Consider the following 14,633-nt stretch of genomic DNA (forward strand, 5'->3'; position numbering starts at 1 on the left):
TGTTCTTAAGCCCCAGAAATCAGTGAGAGTGCTGTCTCTTTAAATATCCAAAATAGTCAAGCTGCTTTTTAAACCTTCAAAATGGCGGCATCCTCCAGACTGGCAAAAGTCCACAGCTCAGCCCAACTTTCTCTTCACCTTCTCTGTTTGTTCCCCAGCCACTGTTCACAGTCCATGCAGTCCCTGGCTAGCAGGGTGATTTTTAGGTTAAAGTTTAGGTCCTACCATCACTCGGGAATGTCCCAGCCATCTGTACCGTCAGGGTCGCTCAGGTCGCTGCCAGACCGCAGCTCCTATGTCTCCTTTTTTGGTATTTTCATGCAAATTCTTCTGCTAGTTGGGGTTAAGTCCATTTCTGTATCCTTTCTTTCAAGGCTCAGGGGTCCAGGATTATCTTCTGTGTCTGTGTTAATTCGTTTTCCTTTTCTTTGTTGAAGAGGGTCTGTGCAGTCCTTCTGCCTAGTCCGCCATCTTGTGGGAACCCTTGACATCTTTGTTATGCCATCTCTCCTCTGCTCACTTGTTTAATCTTTCATATCTCAAAAGAAATTGAAATGAGGTAAACCCTACACTATCCTGCCTCATTATAACAACAAAGACAAACCATTCCCAAATGAAATTATAACCAGAGGCATGTTGTTGTTGTTATGTGCCGTTAAGTCAGCCCCGACTCGTAGTGACCCCTCCTTGGGTTTCCGAGGCAGTATCATTACAGAAGTAGATTGCCCCATCTTCCTTCCGAGGAGTGGCTGGTGGGTTTGAACCACCAGCCTTCTGGTTAACAGTCAAATGCCTTAGCCACTACGCTACCAGAGCCCCTAACTGCAGGCATAGTGGTTAGTATTTATAATACATGTTTTTGTCAGACATAATTCAATCTATTACCTAGGCCAATATATTATTTGGTTGAATGGTGACCTCCAGGAGTGGCTTCAGTTCTAGATTAAAAAAAAAAAAATGTCTTTAAGTAATTGTCTCAGGGGTTCTTACAGTCTCTATTAGTCCCATAAATCTAATTTTTTTTTTTCTTAATGCATTTGATTTTACATTTTTATTTCATTCTAATTAGGAACTTCTGTTTTACTGCTGTCAGAGTAGTCAGTCATGGTCTCTGGATACCATCTAGTTCTTCTGGTCTAAGACTAGAAGAGGCTGTCCTTTGTGTGGGCCATTAGTCCTGTGGACTAATTGTTTCCTAGAGTCTTTGGTTTCCTTCTCTCTCCTTTGCTCCAGATGGGAGGAAACTAATAGTTGTAGCTTAGATGGCTGCTTGCAAGCTTTTAGGACCCCGGATGCTATTCACCACACTAAGATGTAGAGCATTATTTTTGTGAGCTATGTTATGCAGATTGACCTAGATGTCCCCTGAGACATTGGTTTTGAGCCTTTGAAACCTGTAACTCAATCCCACAAGTTGTTTGGATATTTCTAGGAAGTTTCCATAACTGTGTTCCTTATTGCTCTCTTATGTATGTAGGTGGTATCTCTATGAAAGTAGATTGACCAGTCTTCCTTCTGAGGAGTGGCTGGTGGGTTTGAATCACCATCCTTGTGGTTAGCAGTCAAATGCCTTAGGCACGATGCCACCAGAGCTCCCATATGTAGCACAAATGCCCAGAACTATGCCTATTCATGCACATGCATGTACTTCCATACATCTTCTCAATACTATAGCATACATTGTTGTTGTTGTCATTGTTATGGGCTGTCAAGTCAGACCCGACTCATAGTGACCCCTCCTTGGGTTTCTAAGGCAGTATCACTATGGAAGTAGATTGCCCCATCTTCCTTCCAAGGAATGGCTGGTGGGTTTGAACCACCAGCCGCCTGGTTAGCAGTCAAGTGCCTTAGACTCTATGCTACCAGAGCTCCTATAGCATACATATGTACCTATATAACCACTCACAAATTTATGGTTGTTATTACTGTTGTTGCAGAACTGTATATGTTATAGTATTTACTGTTGTTGTTGTTGTTATATGTAGTTGTCTTTTATTCTTGTGCACCTCTCAGTGTCTTCATTTACCTTAGTCATATCGTGCTGACTTCCTCCATATTGTGTATTGTCTTTCCCTTCACTAGAATTAATGTGTCTACTATCTAGTAGGTGATTCTCCCTCCCTAACCCTCTCATCCTTGTAGCCATCAAAGAACATTGCTTTCTATGTATAAACCTAGTTTTGACTTATAAAAATGGTATAATACAACATTTATCTTTTTGTGATTGACTTATTGTACTCTGGAGAGTGATATCCAGATTCATTCATGTTTCAGAAACTTATCCTTGCAAGGTAGTCCATTGTATGTATGAACCACATTTTGTTATCCATTTATCTGTTGATGAATTCTTAGGTTTTTTCCATCATTTTGCTTTTGTGAATAATGCTGCAAGGAACATGGGTGTGCATATGTCTATTCATGTAACTGCTTTTCTTTCTCTACGATATATACCTAAGAGTGGGATTGCTGGATCATATGGTATTTCTATTTCTAGCTTTTTGAGGAAATGCCGTACCATTTTCCATAGTGTTTGTACCATTTTACAATTCCACTAGCAGTGTATAATAGTTATAATATCCCTACAACCTCACCAGGCTTTGTTGCTTTCTGTGTTTTTGATCAGTACCATTTTTGCAGAAGTGAGATAGTATCCCACTGTAGTTTTGATGTGCACCTCTCTAATGTCTAATAATTGTATCTCTTCATTGTTTGTTAGCTTCCTGAAAGTCTTTGGTGAAGTGTTTGTTCATATCGTTTGCCCATTTCTTGGATTAGATTGTTTTTCTTTTTGTTGTGGAAGTATTAAAATTTTCTGTATATTTTAGAGATTAGACCATTATCAAGGAGTCCTGGTGATGCAGTGGTAAATGTGCTCATTTGCAAACAAAAGGCCAGTTGTTTGAACCCACCAGCCACTCCTTAGGAGAAAGATGTAGTAGTCTGCTTTTGTAAATATTTACAGGCTTGAAAACTCTATGGGGCAGTTCTGCTTTGTCCTATAGGGTAACAATGAGTCCGAATCTACTCAACGGCAGTGGGTTTGGTTTGGTTTTGGTATATATCATTGCCACCCCCGCCCCCCGTCGCCGCCGCCCCAGTCAGTAGGTTCTCTTTTTACTCCTTTGGTAAGTACTTTGATGAGCCCAAGTAATTTTTAGGAGGTCCCATTTATTTAGTTTACCTTCTGTTGTTTGTATGTTTTTAGTTATGTTTAATAGTGTATTTACGCTATAAATTAGGATCCCTAGCTTTGTCCCTGTGTTATCTTCCTGGAACTTTATAATTTTAGGTTTAACATTTAGTTCTTTGATTCGTTTTAACTTGGTTTTTTTGAGTGGTGTGAGCTATGGGTCCTGTTTCATTTTTATGCAAAATGGATATACAGTTTTTCCAGCACCATTTGTTGAAGAGACTGTCTTTTCCCCATTGCATGGACTTTGACCCTTTCTCAGAGATCAGCTGTCCATAGCTGGATGGGTTTACTTCTGGGTTCTCAATTCTGTTTCATTGGTCTATGTGTCTGGCATACCATTACCAGGCTCTTTTGATTACTGTGGCTATATAGTAAATTCTGAGATATGGAAGTGTGAGGACTCCTACTTTGTTTTTCTTATTTAGTTATTTGGGGCCTCTTTACTTTTTATATAAAGTTGGGGATACGATTTTTCCATTTTTTTTTTTTTAAAGAATATTATTCATTGCATTATATCTACAGATTACTTTGGGTAATATTGATATTTTCACAATGTTAAGTGTTCCAATCCATGAGCATGGTTTGTTTTTCCATTTATGTAGATCTCTTTCATTTTCTTATAGTAGTGTTTTTTTAGTTTTCCTTGGGATTTTTTTTTTGGGGGGGGTATTATTTTAAATGGTATTGTTTTGTTTTTGGAGTTCTCCTTGTTAGTTTAGAGGAATCTATCTCATTTTTTTAAGTTGATCTTGTACAGTGCTGAACTTTGCTGAACTTTTCTACTAGTCCCAGTATCTTTCTTATGGAATCTCTGGGATTTTGTATGTATAGGATCAAGTCATCTGTGAATAGGTATAGTTTTCCTTCTTCTAAGTTTTAAAAAGAATGCAGCATCAGGATTGGAGGAAGACTCATTAACAATCTGCAATATGCAGAAAACACAGATTTGCTTGCTGAAAATGAAGATGACTTGAAGCATTTATTGAAGTTTAAAGACTACAGTTTGCAGTATGAATTACATCTCAATGTAAAGAAAATGAAAATCCTTACAACTGGACCAATAAGCAGCATCATAATAAATGGAGAAAAATTTGAAATTGTCAAATATTTCATACTACTTGGATCTACAATCAACACTCACAGAAGCAAAACCAAAAACCAAACTCATTACCTTCTAGTTGATTGTGACTCATAGCAAACCCCATTGGGTTTCCAAGGCAGTAAATCTTCATGCAAGTAGATTGCCCAGTCTTCCTTCTACAGAGTGACTGGTGAGTTTGTGCCATCAACTTTCTGTAGCAGTCAAAAGGTGCACTATGCCACCAGAGCTCATCAGTCAAGAAATCAGACATCCTATTGCACTGGGAAAATCTGCTGCAAAAGACCTCTTTAAAGTGCTAAAGAGCAAAGATATTACTTTGAAGACTAAGGTGGACCTAATCCAAGCCATAGAAGTTTTATTGGCCTCGAATGCATGTGAAAGCTGGGCAGTGAATAAGGAAGATGGAAGAAGACTTAATGCTTTTGGTTGTGGTGTTGGCAAAGCATACTGAAGGTACCATGGACTGCCAGAAGAATGAACAAATATGTCATAGAAGAAGTGCAGCCAGAATGTTCCTTGATAGTGAGGATGGCCAGAGTTTGTCTCCCCTACTTTGGTCATGTTATGAGAAGAGACCATTTCCTGGAGAAGGATATCATGCTTGGTAAAGTGGAGGGTCAGCAAAAAAGGGAAAGACCCTCAACAAGATGGATTGACAATGTGGCCACAACAATGGGCTCAGGTATAGTAAGGATTGTGAGGCTGGTGCATGATGAGGCAGTGTCTCACACTATAGGACACAGGGTCGCTAAGTGTCAGAGCCAATTTGACAGCACCTAACAACAACAACAACAAGGTAAATCAGTTTAGATACCCTTCATTTCCCTTTCATACCTTACTGCTCTGGCTAGGACTTCCAGTACAGTATTGAATAAGAGTGGTGAAAACAGAGATCCTTGTTCATTTCTGTTCAAGGAGATTGCTTTCAAAATATCTTGTTGTTGTTGTTGTTGTTATGTGCCATCGAGTCAGCCCCGACTCATAGCGACCCCTCCTTGGGTTTCCGAAGCAGTATCACTACGGAAGTAGGATTACCCAACCTTCCTTCCGAGGAGTGGCCAGTGGGTTTGAACCACCAGCCTTCTGGTTAGCAGTCAAGTGCTTTAGCCACTATGCTACCAGAGTTCCTATTCAATATATCTTAGTAGAGAATAATGTTGGCTCTTGATTTTGTATACATGTCCTCGATTATGCTGAGGAATTTACCTTCTATTCCTAGTTTGCTGAGAGCTTTTATCAGAAACAAATATTGGATTTTATTAATTGCCTTTTCTGTATTGACTAACATATCACATGATTATTTTCCTTTGCTTCATTTATGTGGTGAATTACACTGATTTTCTAATGCCAAACCACCCTTGTATCACTGGTATGAATCCCACCTGGTTGTGATGTATTATTTTTTATATTCTGTTGCATTCTGTGGGCTAGAATTTTGTTGAGAATTCTTGCATTTATGTTCATGAGGGATATTGGTTTTTAATTTTCTTTTTCAATGGTGCCTTGCCTAGCTTTGTTGTCAGGGTTATGCTGGCTGTATAGAATGAATTAGTGAGTTTTCTTCCTTTTCCGTGCTCTGACTAGTTTGAGCAGAATTGGTGTCAAATCTAGTCCATACTATTATTTGACTGCTAACCAGAAGGCTAGTGGTTCAACCCCACCAGCCACTCCTCAGGAGGAAGGTTGGGTGATCTATTTCCGTAGTGATACTGCCTTGGAAACCTAAGGAGGGGTCACTATGAGTTGGATCTGACTCGATGGCAGTGAGTGATTTTTTTTTGGTTTGAGATATAAAAGGAGCAGATATAAAACAAACAAACAAACAAAACAGAAGCAAGTAAGCATAGGAAGTGGAAGATAGATGCCATGTCACATGAAGATCACCAAGGAACCACAGAACAGAAGCTGAAAAGAGCCAAGGACCTTCCCTCGGAGCTGACATATAGAGAAAACCTTCCCTTTGAGACAGCACCCTGAATTTGAACTTCTACCCTCCTGAACTGTGAGAAAATAAATTTCTGTCTGTTAAAGCCATCCACTTGTGGTATTTCTGGTATAGTAGCACTTAATAACTAAGACAAAGTGAAAGAAGAGTTCAGTAAGGAGTATTGGAAGGATAAATGTAGGAAATTTTACTTATCTAAGTATAGAATCTGGATGTAATTTATTTTCTTGGAAGGCCATCCATTATGAGTATGCTTTCTTTTCCAATGAACAAAAAACTAACATTGACACACTACTTTGTAGTATGCAAGGCTGCTTCAGATTTCATTAGTCATCATAGCCATACTTTCTGAAACATGCTGTTGTCACCTTTTTTCAGAAGATGAGGCTGGGCCTTTGAGAAGTTGATGCCTTCCTTCCATGAGATCATCCAGCACAGGATGTGATGAGTCTGGACTCAGCTTCTGCTAGCACTTGATCCCTTGCCATTTTCCCTTTTCCACACAATAAGAATTATTTCCATGCTCACGATGACTCAACCCTTCTCTCAGTGATTCCTCCCAGGGTTTGCATTTTTGTAGGCTGCATGTGAAAGAAAACTATCTGCCTCCAAGAAGTTTTGAAGTTAAGCAGAGGTGAGTATAAAGGAGTCCATAGAAGACAATAAGTTTAGCCAGCTTTCCCTTTTAGAAAAGGTTTTGTATTTGTTTTTATACAAGTCTCATATGAAGTGAAAGAAGAGAAGCACTAGGTGAGAGGACAGAGCAGGGAGCAGTAGGAGTGATGTGAGACTGGGAAAAGTCATACACCCTCCACCCTTAAGCACCAATAGATCTGGTCTTGACACGTCTCTAGAGTGGAAGTGTCATGTTTGCCTGTATTTCTTCTGTGCAAATTCTCCCTTGAATGCCATTGCTTTGACTCACTTGTGACTCTGGTTGCTGCTCTGTGATTGACCAGTACTGTCTCCCTTACTGTCATACTGCCATTACTTTCCTTTCACTTTTCCTTTAATGGGGCCAAAACATTGTGTCTGTCCTGCTAACAGTTGTGCTCTTTGGTGCCTGGCACATATGTACTGTTATTAGTTGCTATCAAGTCAATTCCAACTCATGGCAACCTTTTGCAGAATAGAGTGAAACGTTGTGCTCCTGTGTCATCCTCAAAATTGCCAGCATGTTCAAATCCATCGTTGTGACTGTTGTGTCAGTCCATCTCGCTTAGCGTCTTGCTTGTTTTCACTTGCCATTTTCCACACAATGAGAATTATTTCCATGCTCATGATGACTCAACCCTTCTCTGGCTTTCTACCACACATGATGTCCTCCTCCAACAAGGGATCCCTCCTGATGTCATATCCAAAGCAAATGAATCAGACAATGTTCTTTTATGATCCATAGGGTTTTCAATGGCTGATTTTTGGAAGAAGATCATCAGGGCTTCCTTCCCAGTCTGTCTTAATCTGGAAACTCTGCTGAAACCTGTTTACCATGAATGACCCTGCTGGTATTTGAAATACCTGTGGTATAGCTTCCAGCATCATAGCAACATGCAAGCAACCATAGTATGAAAAACTGGAAAACTGATGGTGGATATAGTATGTGGTCAACACATATCTGATAACTGAATGATTTGACTATGAGGAAAGAATTATAAGTCAAGTTTTAGAATGATTTTTGTTATTTGTTGTGTTGTTTGAAGGAGAAGCACCTTAGCCAAGTTCAGAAGGTCAAAGAATTGCTTTTTTTTTCTTTTTTTGATAGTCTCCTCATCTTAGCAGCATTTCACTGCTTGATGTACATTTGATTTAAACTACATGAGTCTTTCACCTTATTTTCTTGCTAAAATTCTCCCTTACATGGAAAAGAGGTTGACATCAGCATGGACACTGAACTTTTTGGGGTTATTTACTCGAGGAAACTTTGATGTGTTAGTATTTGTTCCAGGTACAGGAGAAAGAGGTGGAGGCTTTTCCTCCACTATCCATGGTGGCACAGATAGGTAGACAGTAAGGCTCATTGAGAGGTGCCCGAGCTGCTATGAGGATGCACAGGATATGGACCTGATGCAAACCTGGTGATGTCATGAAAGACTTGACAGAGGCAGTGATGTGAATTCAGTTTTAAAAAGGGATTGTGTTAGCACGTTGTACCAGAATACATTTTCCAATAGAAATAAAATAGTCTTTGACCTCAGTGTTAGAACCAACAAGTCACATGGCAAATTGTTTTCACCCTGAACATAATGAGACTGTTTGCCCCACTGAACCAATGAAAACATTGAAGATCTGTTCTTGTGACTTGCATAGATGTTTAAGTACAACTCCTGTGGTCAGGGGCTCTCAGATGAGGGGTAGGCCCTACCTTTCCTCAGATAATGAGAGTGATTTCTTAGATGTTGCAGTAGAGGTGTTTGAAGGTGATGATGCACAGAGGTGGAGGAGGCCTTCATTCTGCCTGGAAAGTCAGGGGAGGCAGCACTGCACAGGTCAAAGTACTCACATTGAGCACTGAAACGTGGGCTCTCAGGCAAAGAGTGGAGATAGTAGGTCAGATAGACCATGTGTATAAAGGCAGGGGACAGGAAGCAACTTATCTTTATGATTGTGCTGTTGTGAATATTGTAAACATGAAAATGACTCTAGAAAGGTGGGCTGAGGCCAGATCCTAATTGGCTTATATCTCTTCCTATAGAGTAGATATCATTAGGTAGGGAATCATTGAGGGGTCACTGAAAGACATTGAATGACAGGCAATGATGTGATGTGATCAGATCTGTGCTTTAGGAGAGAAAGACAGCTATGCTGTTTTGTGAAGGATGAATTGTGATGGTTGTAGGGTAGGGAGGTGGTGTGGAGACTGGAGTTCAGATGTCTAGTTATGAAGCTATTAACAGTGGTCCTCGTGAGGGATCATGGAAATCTCACCCAAGCAGGATGCCATTAGCAGAAGGGACAGATGGAAGAAGTATTAAAAAGGTGTATTGATAATATGTGAACATCAACTGACTGTGGGCTCAATGGAGCTAGCATCTTCCAGGATCACTGAGTGTGCTTCAGAGCACTGGGACCATGCTCCAAGAGAGGAGTGCATAAAGTTCCCTCACCCTTCACTATGCCAGAAACTCAAAGATACATCCTTACTCTAAACCTGGAATAGATAGCATTTTCCATTTTTAAAGAAGAGGAAACTAACCCAAGTTGCAGAGAACCTTAGCCAAAGTCACACAGCTTACAAATGTCAGGCAGTGCTAGGATTCCATCCAGGCCTGCCCAGCAACAAAGTCCATGCTCTCAAGCAGTGCTTAACCCACAAGGAGGCACCCCAGTGACAGCAGCTGTCAGTCACTGGTGCTGGAGTACTGAAAGGTGGAGCACAGACTATTGAGAACCTCACAAGACCAGAGAGAGAGTTTGTGAGAGTGACTGGGTCAAAGGGAGGTCCTTTTTAAAAACATGTCAGCAACTGAAGCACTTTTATAGGCAGGATAGAAAACAAAACAAAACAAACAAACAAACAATCAAAAAGTAATGAAAAAAGAGGATGGCTTACTTCCAAAAAGGAATAATCTGAGGAATAAGAGGTATTGCTGGGTGGTGTAAATAGTTAAGTGTTGAATTGATAACTGAAAGATTGGAGGCTCAAGTCCACCCAGAGGCACCTTGGCAAAGAGCACTGATGATCTAATTCTAAAAATTCAGCCATTGAGAGCCCTATGAATTACAGTTCTACTCTGACATACATGATTTGGAATCAACTCAACAGCCACTTTTCTTTTTTTTTTTTGGTGGAATAAGAGGAGAAAATCATTGGTGTGAGGAGAGGGTTGGCTTTAGGAAGGAGGATGAGCACCTTTTTCTTGGACACAGGAGAGGAAGAGGTTGCTGAAGGAAACTTTAAAAAGAGAACAGATAAGCAGAGAATACTTATTACTGGATTGAAACTTTTCAGCCAAATTGGTGGGGTAACTGCACAGAATCAGAATGATAATGAATGTAGCTACGCTGCTTTAAGGACCTTAGAAAAATCACTGTGCCAGTTATTTGGGGAAACCGATTTGAGCAGAGTGCCAGGATACAGAGCAGTCATCAGTGGAGGCTGGGCTGCATGAATGGCCTATGCGTGGTCCAGTCAGGCATGTTCCATGAGTGTGGGATACTTCCGGTAGCATCAGGAGAGACTTGCCCCCTCCACTTATCTTCCAGATGCTGTTTTCCCAGGCTCCCAGATATCTATTCTGTGGAGATTAAAAAAAAAAATTAATTTCTGGAAAATTGAAGCATACAGAAATAAAACCACTAGCTCTACCCTGTGTAACGTTTGCTTTTCCAGCATATCTTAGCAGCTATGAATATATTAGCACACTTGACTTGTCTATTTGTGTGTTTGATTTTAAACACACTTAACAGCTCATCCTTTCCAAATAAAACACTTGGTGGGTTAAGAGATCAGTATCCTTGCCTAAATTCAGCTTTGGGAAAGCAGAAGCAGATTCTGGTGATGGTGGTTGAAAGGCTAAACATACAGAAGTTTTCTTCTTTGTATGAAGGACATATGCCTGCTTACAGGAATGCCATAGTGACATGAGAGCAGGATCCATGCTACTTACAGTGGGGATACCTGCTTCCTGGTATCTGCTTTTCCATGCTGAGGCAGGTTTGTTAAATATTAGCATATATTCTTCCATCAGATTAAACCTAAAATATCAAGCTCTTCTCCTTTCAAATCCCTCTGTTCTTTCTTCTGAGGAACTGTCTTTTATCTTCTCCCAGTTTCATTTCAGTCCTCTAGTCTATTTGATCTTTTAAGCCATTTTTACATTTCTTATACCTTTTAAACCATTGATTAAGTTGTGAGAGCCTGGATCAATACTTGGCCAATGCACATCATGTGTAGCTATCACCCCTCTACCAGTGGAGGTTTTTGTGTTGCTATGATACTGAACAGGCTTTGGTGGAGCTTCCAGACTCAGATAGACTGGGAAGAAAGGCCTAGAAATCCACTTCTAAAAATCAGCCAATGAAAACATTATAGATCACAAAGGTCTGATCTGCAGCCAATCATGGGGATGATGCAGGACTGGACGACATTTTGTTCCATGGCACTGGGGTTGCTGGGAGTCAGGGCCAACTGGGTGGCAGCTAACAACAAAAACAAGAAATAAAATTCATTGTTAAGTATTGTATTGAATTCAAAATAGGGCAAACATGTTTAATGTTAAATCTTATGAAAATTCTAAGAGAAGATTAAAGAAATACAGACATAAACATGTGAAATTATTTTGAAAGATTCTCCCATCCCTGTCCCTGTCAAAAATCAACATGAGCAGCTAGGTTTGTGTGTAGTCTCAAATTCTCCTATGACCACTGGCAGAGAAGTCATGGGAAAACTGAATCTAGCTGGACTTCAGGAACATGAACCTAAGAATTTTGAGAGAGCTCTCCTATTATGCAGACTGGGAGTGACTGGGTTCTTTGATGTCTTTCTATAGGAGCCATGGAGTACACAACACATCCCAGCGCTGTTTTCGGCCTTCTGCGGCCTCTTGGTCGCCCTTTCCTACCATCTGAGCAGGCAGAGCAGTGACCCATCTGTGCTGATGTGAGTAATACGGGCCGTGACCCTTCAATGCAAAACCTGCTTACATCCTTCCTGAGCAGGGCTGCTTTTGGGTTCATTGTGGTTGGAATCTTTTGCTGTTGCATTAGCCAAGCACTGGGAAGGGTGGGAGAAATGCAGACCTAGAAACCAATTAAAACCAAGTATCAACTTCTAGCGAACACATAAACTTTGCTGTTGTATTTTTGAAATACAATGCACAATGGCAGATGGCTTATAGCACCCAAGTGCTGTCTTTGACTTTCCCTTGGGAGAGTTGTATGAGAAGCTACACAGGGTTTACACTCTGGATCCATTAAGCAGCTAAGCTCTCTTTATTCCAGGCAATTGCCCTGAGGAGACTAGACCTGCACAACAGGAAAGAAAGAAAAGCTTTTGTTTCTTTGCTGCTGTTTGTTCCTAAAATGGCTGGTTTCCTCTGGGCTTGACTTTAAGTTGGAGCCAAAGTTTTGTATGTGTTTAATAATCATTCTTAGTCATGTTAAAGTATACTTTTCAATATTATTTTTAATTATGTCTTTTAAATGTTTGATAAATATGTAGTTGGGCACTGGAAACCCTTCATATGATGCTCAAGTAAGTTTCTGATTTCAGTAATAGTATCTGCATGAGAATTTAAATTCTAAAGCACTTGGTTTATTGTTTTGAGCAGGCGGTGACGAATGATCACTCTACTCAAACTTTGTGTCATTCCACAGTGTCAGGTTTATTAATACATAAGAATATCAACAAACCAAGTGTGGTTGCTTCTGCACACAAATAAGCAACAGTAGATAAACAGAGTTAGTACTTATCAGCTGATATCAGGGATGAGCTTGTGGATGATCACAATGTCAGCAGTTCTTGGGATGAGTTCTATAGTGATGCCTTCTTCAACTTGGTCATGGCAGTGTCAGTGTTTGCTCTATTAGACTTGAGGAGGAGAGTTTGGAGTAGTGTCACACCGGAAGTGTATAGGCTTAGATTGCAAGCTAGGGATTCTCCAGCAGCAGGCGTCCTGTTTTGGCTATGGATGAAGGAGATCCAGTGGGGCCAGTGCAAGATTACCCTGGATGAGCTGCTGCTGCTGCTGACTGATCTCTTGCACCGGAGATTCCCAGGATGTGCCAGCTACCACCCACGTTAGCCACCAATGGCCGTTACCTTAACCTCACCATTGCGTTGGATGCTCCGAGCAAATAGAGTACCACACGGCAAATGTGTGCATGTAGAACACAATCACTCTCAAGGCTGCCCACCATGAAATGGAGTCTCTTCCACCAGCCCTTATGAACAAAACTTTATGAATAGCAGAGGAACACTGTCTGATACATTACTGTGCAACTTTATGAATAGCTCGGAAACATTGTCTGATACTGTGCAGGAGGATAAGCCTCTTGGGTCGTAAGGCTCTCAATATACAACTGGGAAAGAGCTGCATCATCAGAGTAGAACCAACCTTACTGATATGGATAAAGTAAAGCTTTCGAGACCTCCATTTACTGATGTGGCATGACTCAAATTGAGGAGAAACAACTGCAAACATCCATTAATAACTGGAACATGGAATATATGAAGTATGAATCTAGGAAAATTGGAAGTTGTCAAAAATGAAATGGAATGCATAAATGGTATGCATAATGTAATCCTATGCATTAGTGAGCTGAAATGAACTAGTTTTGGCCATTTTGAATCAGACAACCATATGATATACTATGCCGGGAATGACAATTTGAGGAGGAATGGCATGACATTCATCATCACAAAAGATGTTTTAAGATCTGTCCTGAAGTACAATGCTGTCAGTTATGAAAATCAGGTGTGCAGGCAAGAGATAGCCAAGATGGATTCCACTACAAAGGCTGTCGGAACAAAGATGGAACCAGTAGCAAAGGCTGCTGGGATGCTGCCATGACATTTTCTGGGATATTGCACATGCATGCTACCTCTAGACCCTCATTCAGGTCCCAGTAAGGGATTCTTGTTCTTGACTGCTTGCGGTGGAAGGTCATTTTGTTGGTCAAGTTGAATTTTACTGTGGATGCTCTGCACCTGGTGTACTTGAAGGAGACCTTGGAAGTTCATCAGCATTTTACCATGGTCAAGTTTTGGGGGTCTTTTGAAATGTAATTTCTTATCTTGGCTACAGGCCTGGTTTGTTAATCACAAGTAGTTCTCTGTAGCCAGCAGCAATGTAGTGGTCTGTCACAAAACTATTCCAAGAACATTGAGTCAGAGGCTTGTTTGATCTGGCTAGCCCAATTCCTTGCCTGTCTCACTTGGAGTTCTTTTTGTTACTTTCCCAGTGGTGCTGGCTATTAAACTAACAATGTCAGTATACTTAGACAAGTCTAGGCAAGCCCAAGAAAAGGCGGATTGCCCTCAGGAGGTAGGCGGTTGAAAGTCCATTAAATAGTATGCAGAAAGGTAGTAACATAGAGAACTAGGGAATTGGCCTGTGCCTGTCCTTAATGACTAACAGAAAATAGGAAGTCCTGTAATCATTTTGAACTTGCAGTTATGTACACCAAACTGATCCTTTCTCCACTTCTGTGGTCCTACCTGGGACAGTGATGAATTGCTGCCACTAATAATCATCTTGTGATGATTTTCTTTGTCCTAAATCACATATAATAAACACCATTACTGTGTTCAGCAGATTCAGCCTCTTACTGCATACACACTGATGGTTTCCCTTATCTAGATAATTGTCTGCTTGAACAATTTCTCTTAGAAAGATCAGCACTAGGCTGGTCCCCATGAGGCGGAGGTCAAAGATGTCCCAAATGTCCAAACT

At 40.6% G+C, this 14,633-nt stretch overlaps 1 protein-coding gene across 1 annotated transcript in view; it reads left to right on the forward strand.

Annotated features, from left to right (window-relative positions):
* Positions 1-14,633, forward strand: part of PCNX2 (pecanex 2) — a 688,168-nt gene that overhangs the window by 242,134 nt on the left and 431,401 nt on the right. The window contains exon 15 of the mRNA XM_007938510.1: positions 11,730-11,839. Coding sequence (XP_007936701.1) covers positions 11,730-11,839 — 110 coding nt within the window. The remainder of the gene's footprint in view (positions 1-11,729; positions 11,840-14,633) is intronic.

This window comes from Orycteropus afer, unplaced genomic scaffold, assembly GCF_000298275.1.
Source record: "Orycteropus afer afer isolate SDZICR_OR568_19922 unplaced genomic scaffold, OryAfe1.0 scaffold00050, whole genome shotgun sequence".
In the NCBI taxonomy this organism is placed as follows: Eukaryota; Metazoa; Chordata; class Mammalia; order Tubulidentata; family Orycteropodidae; genus Orycteropus; species Orycteropus afer.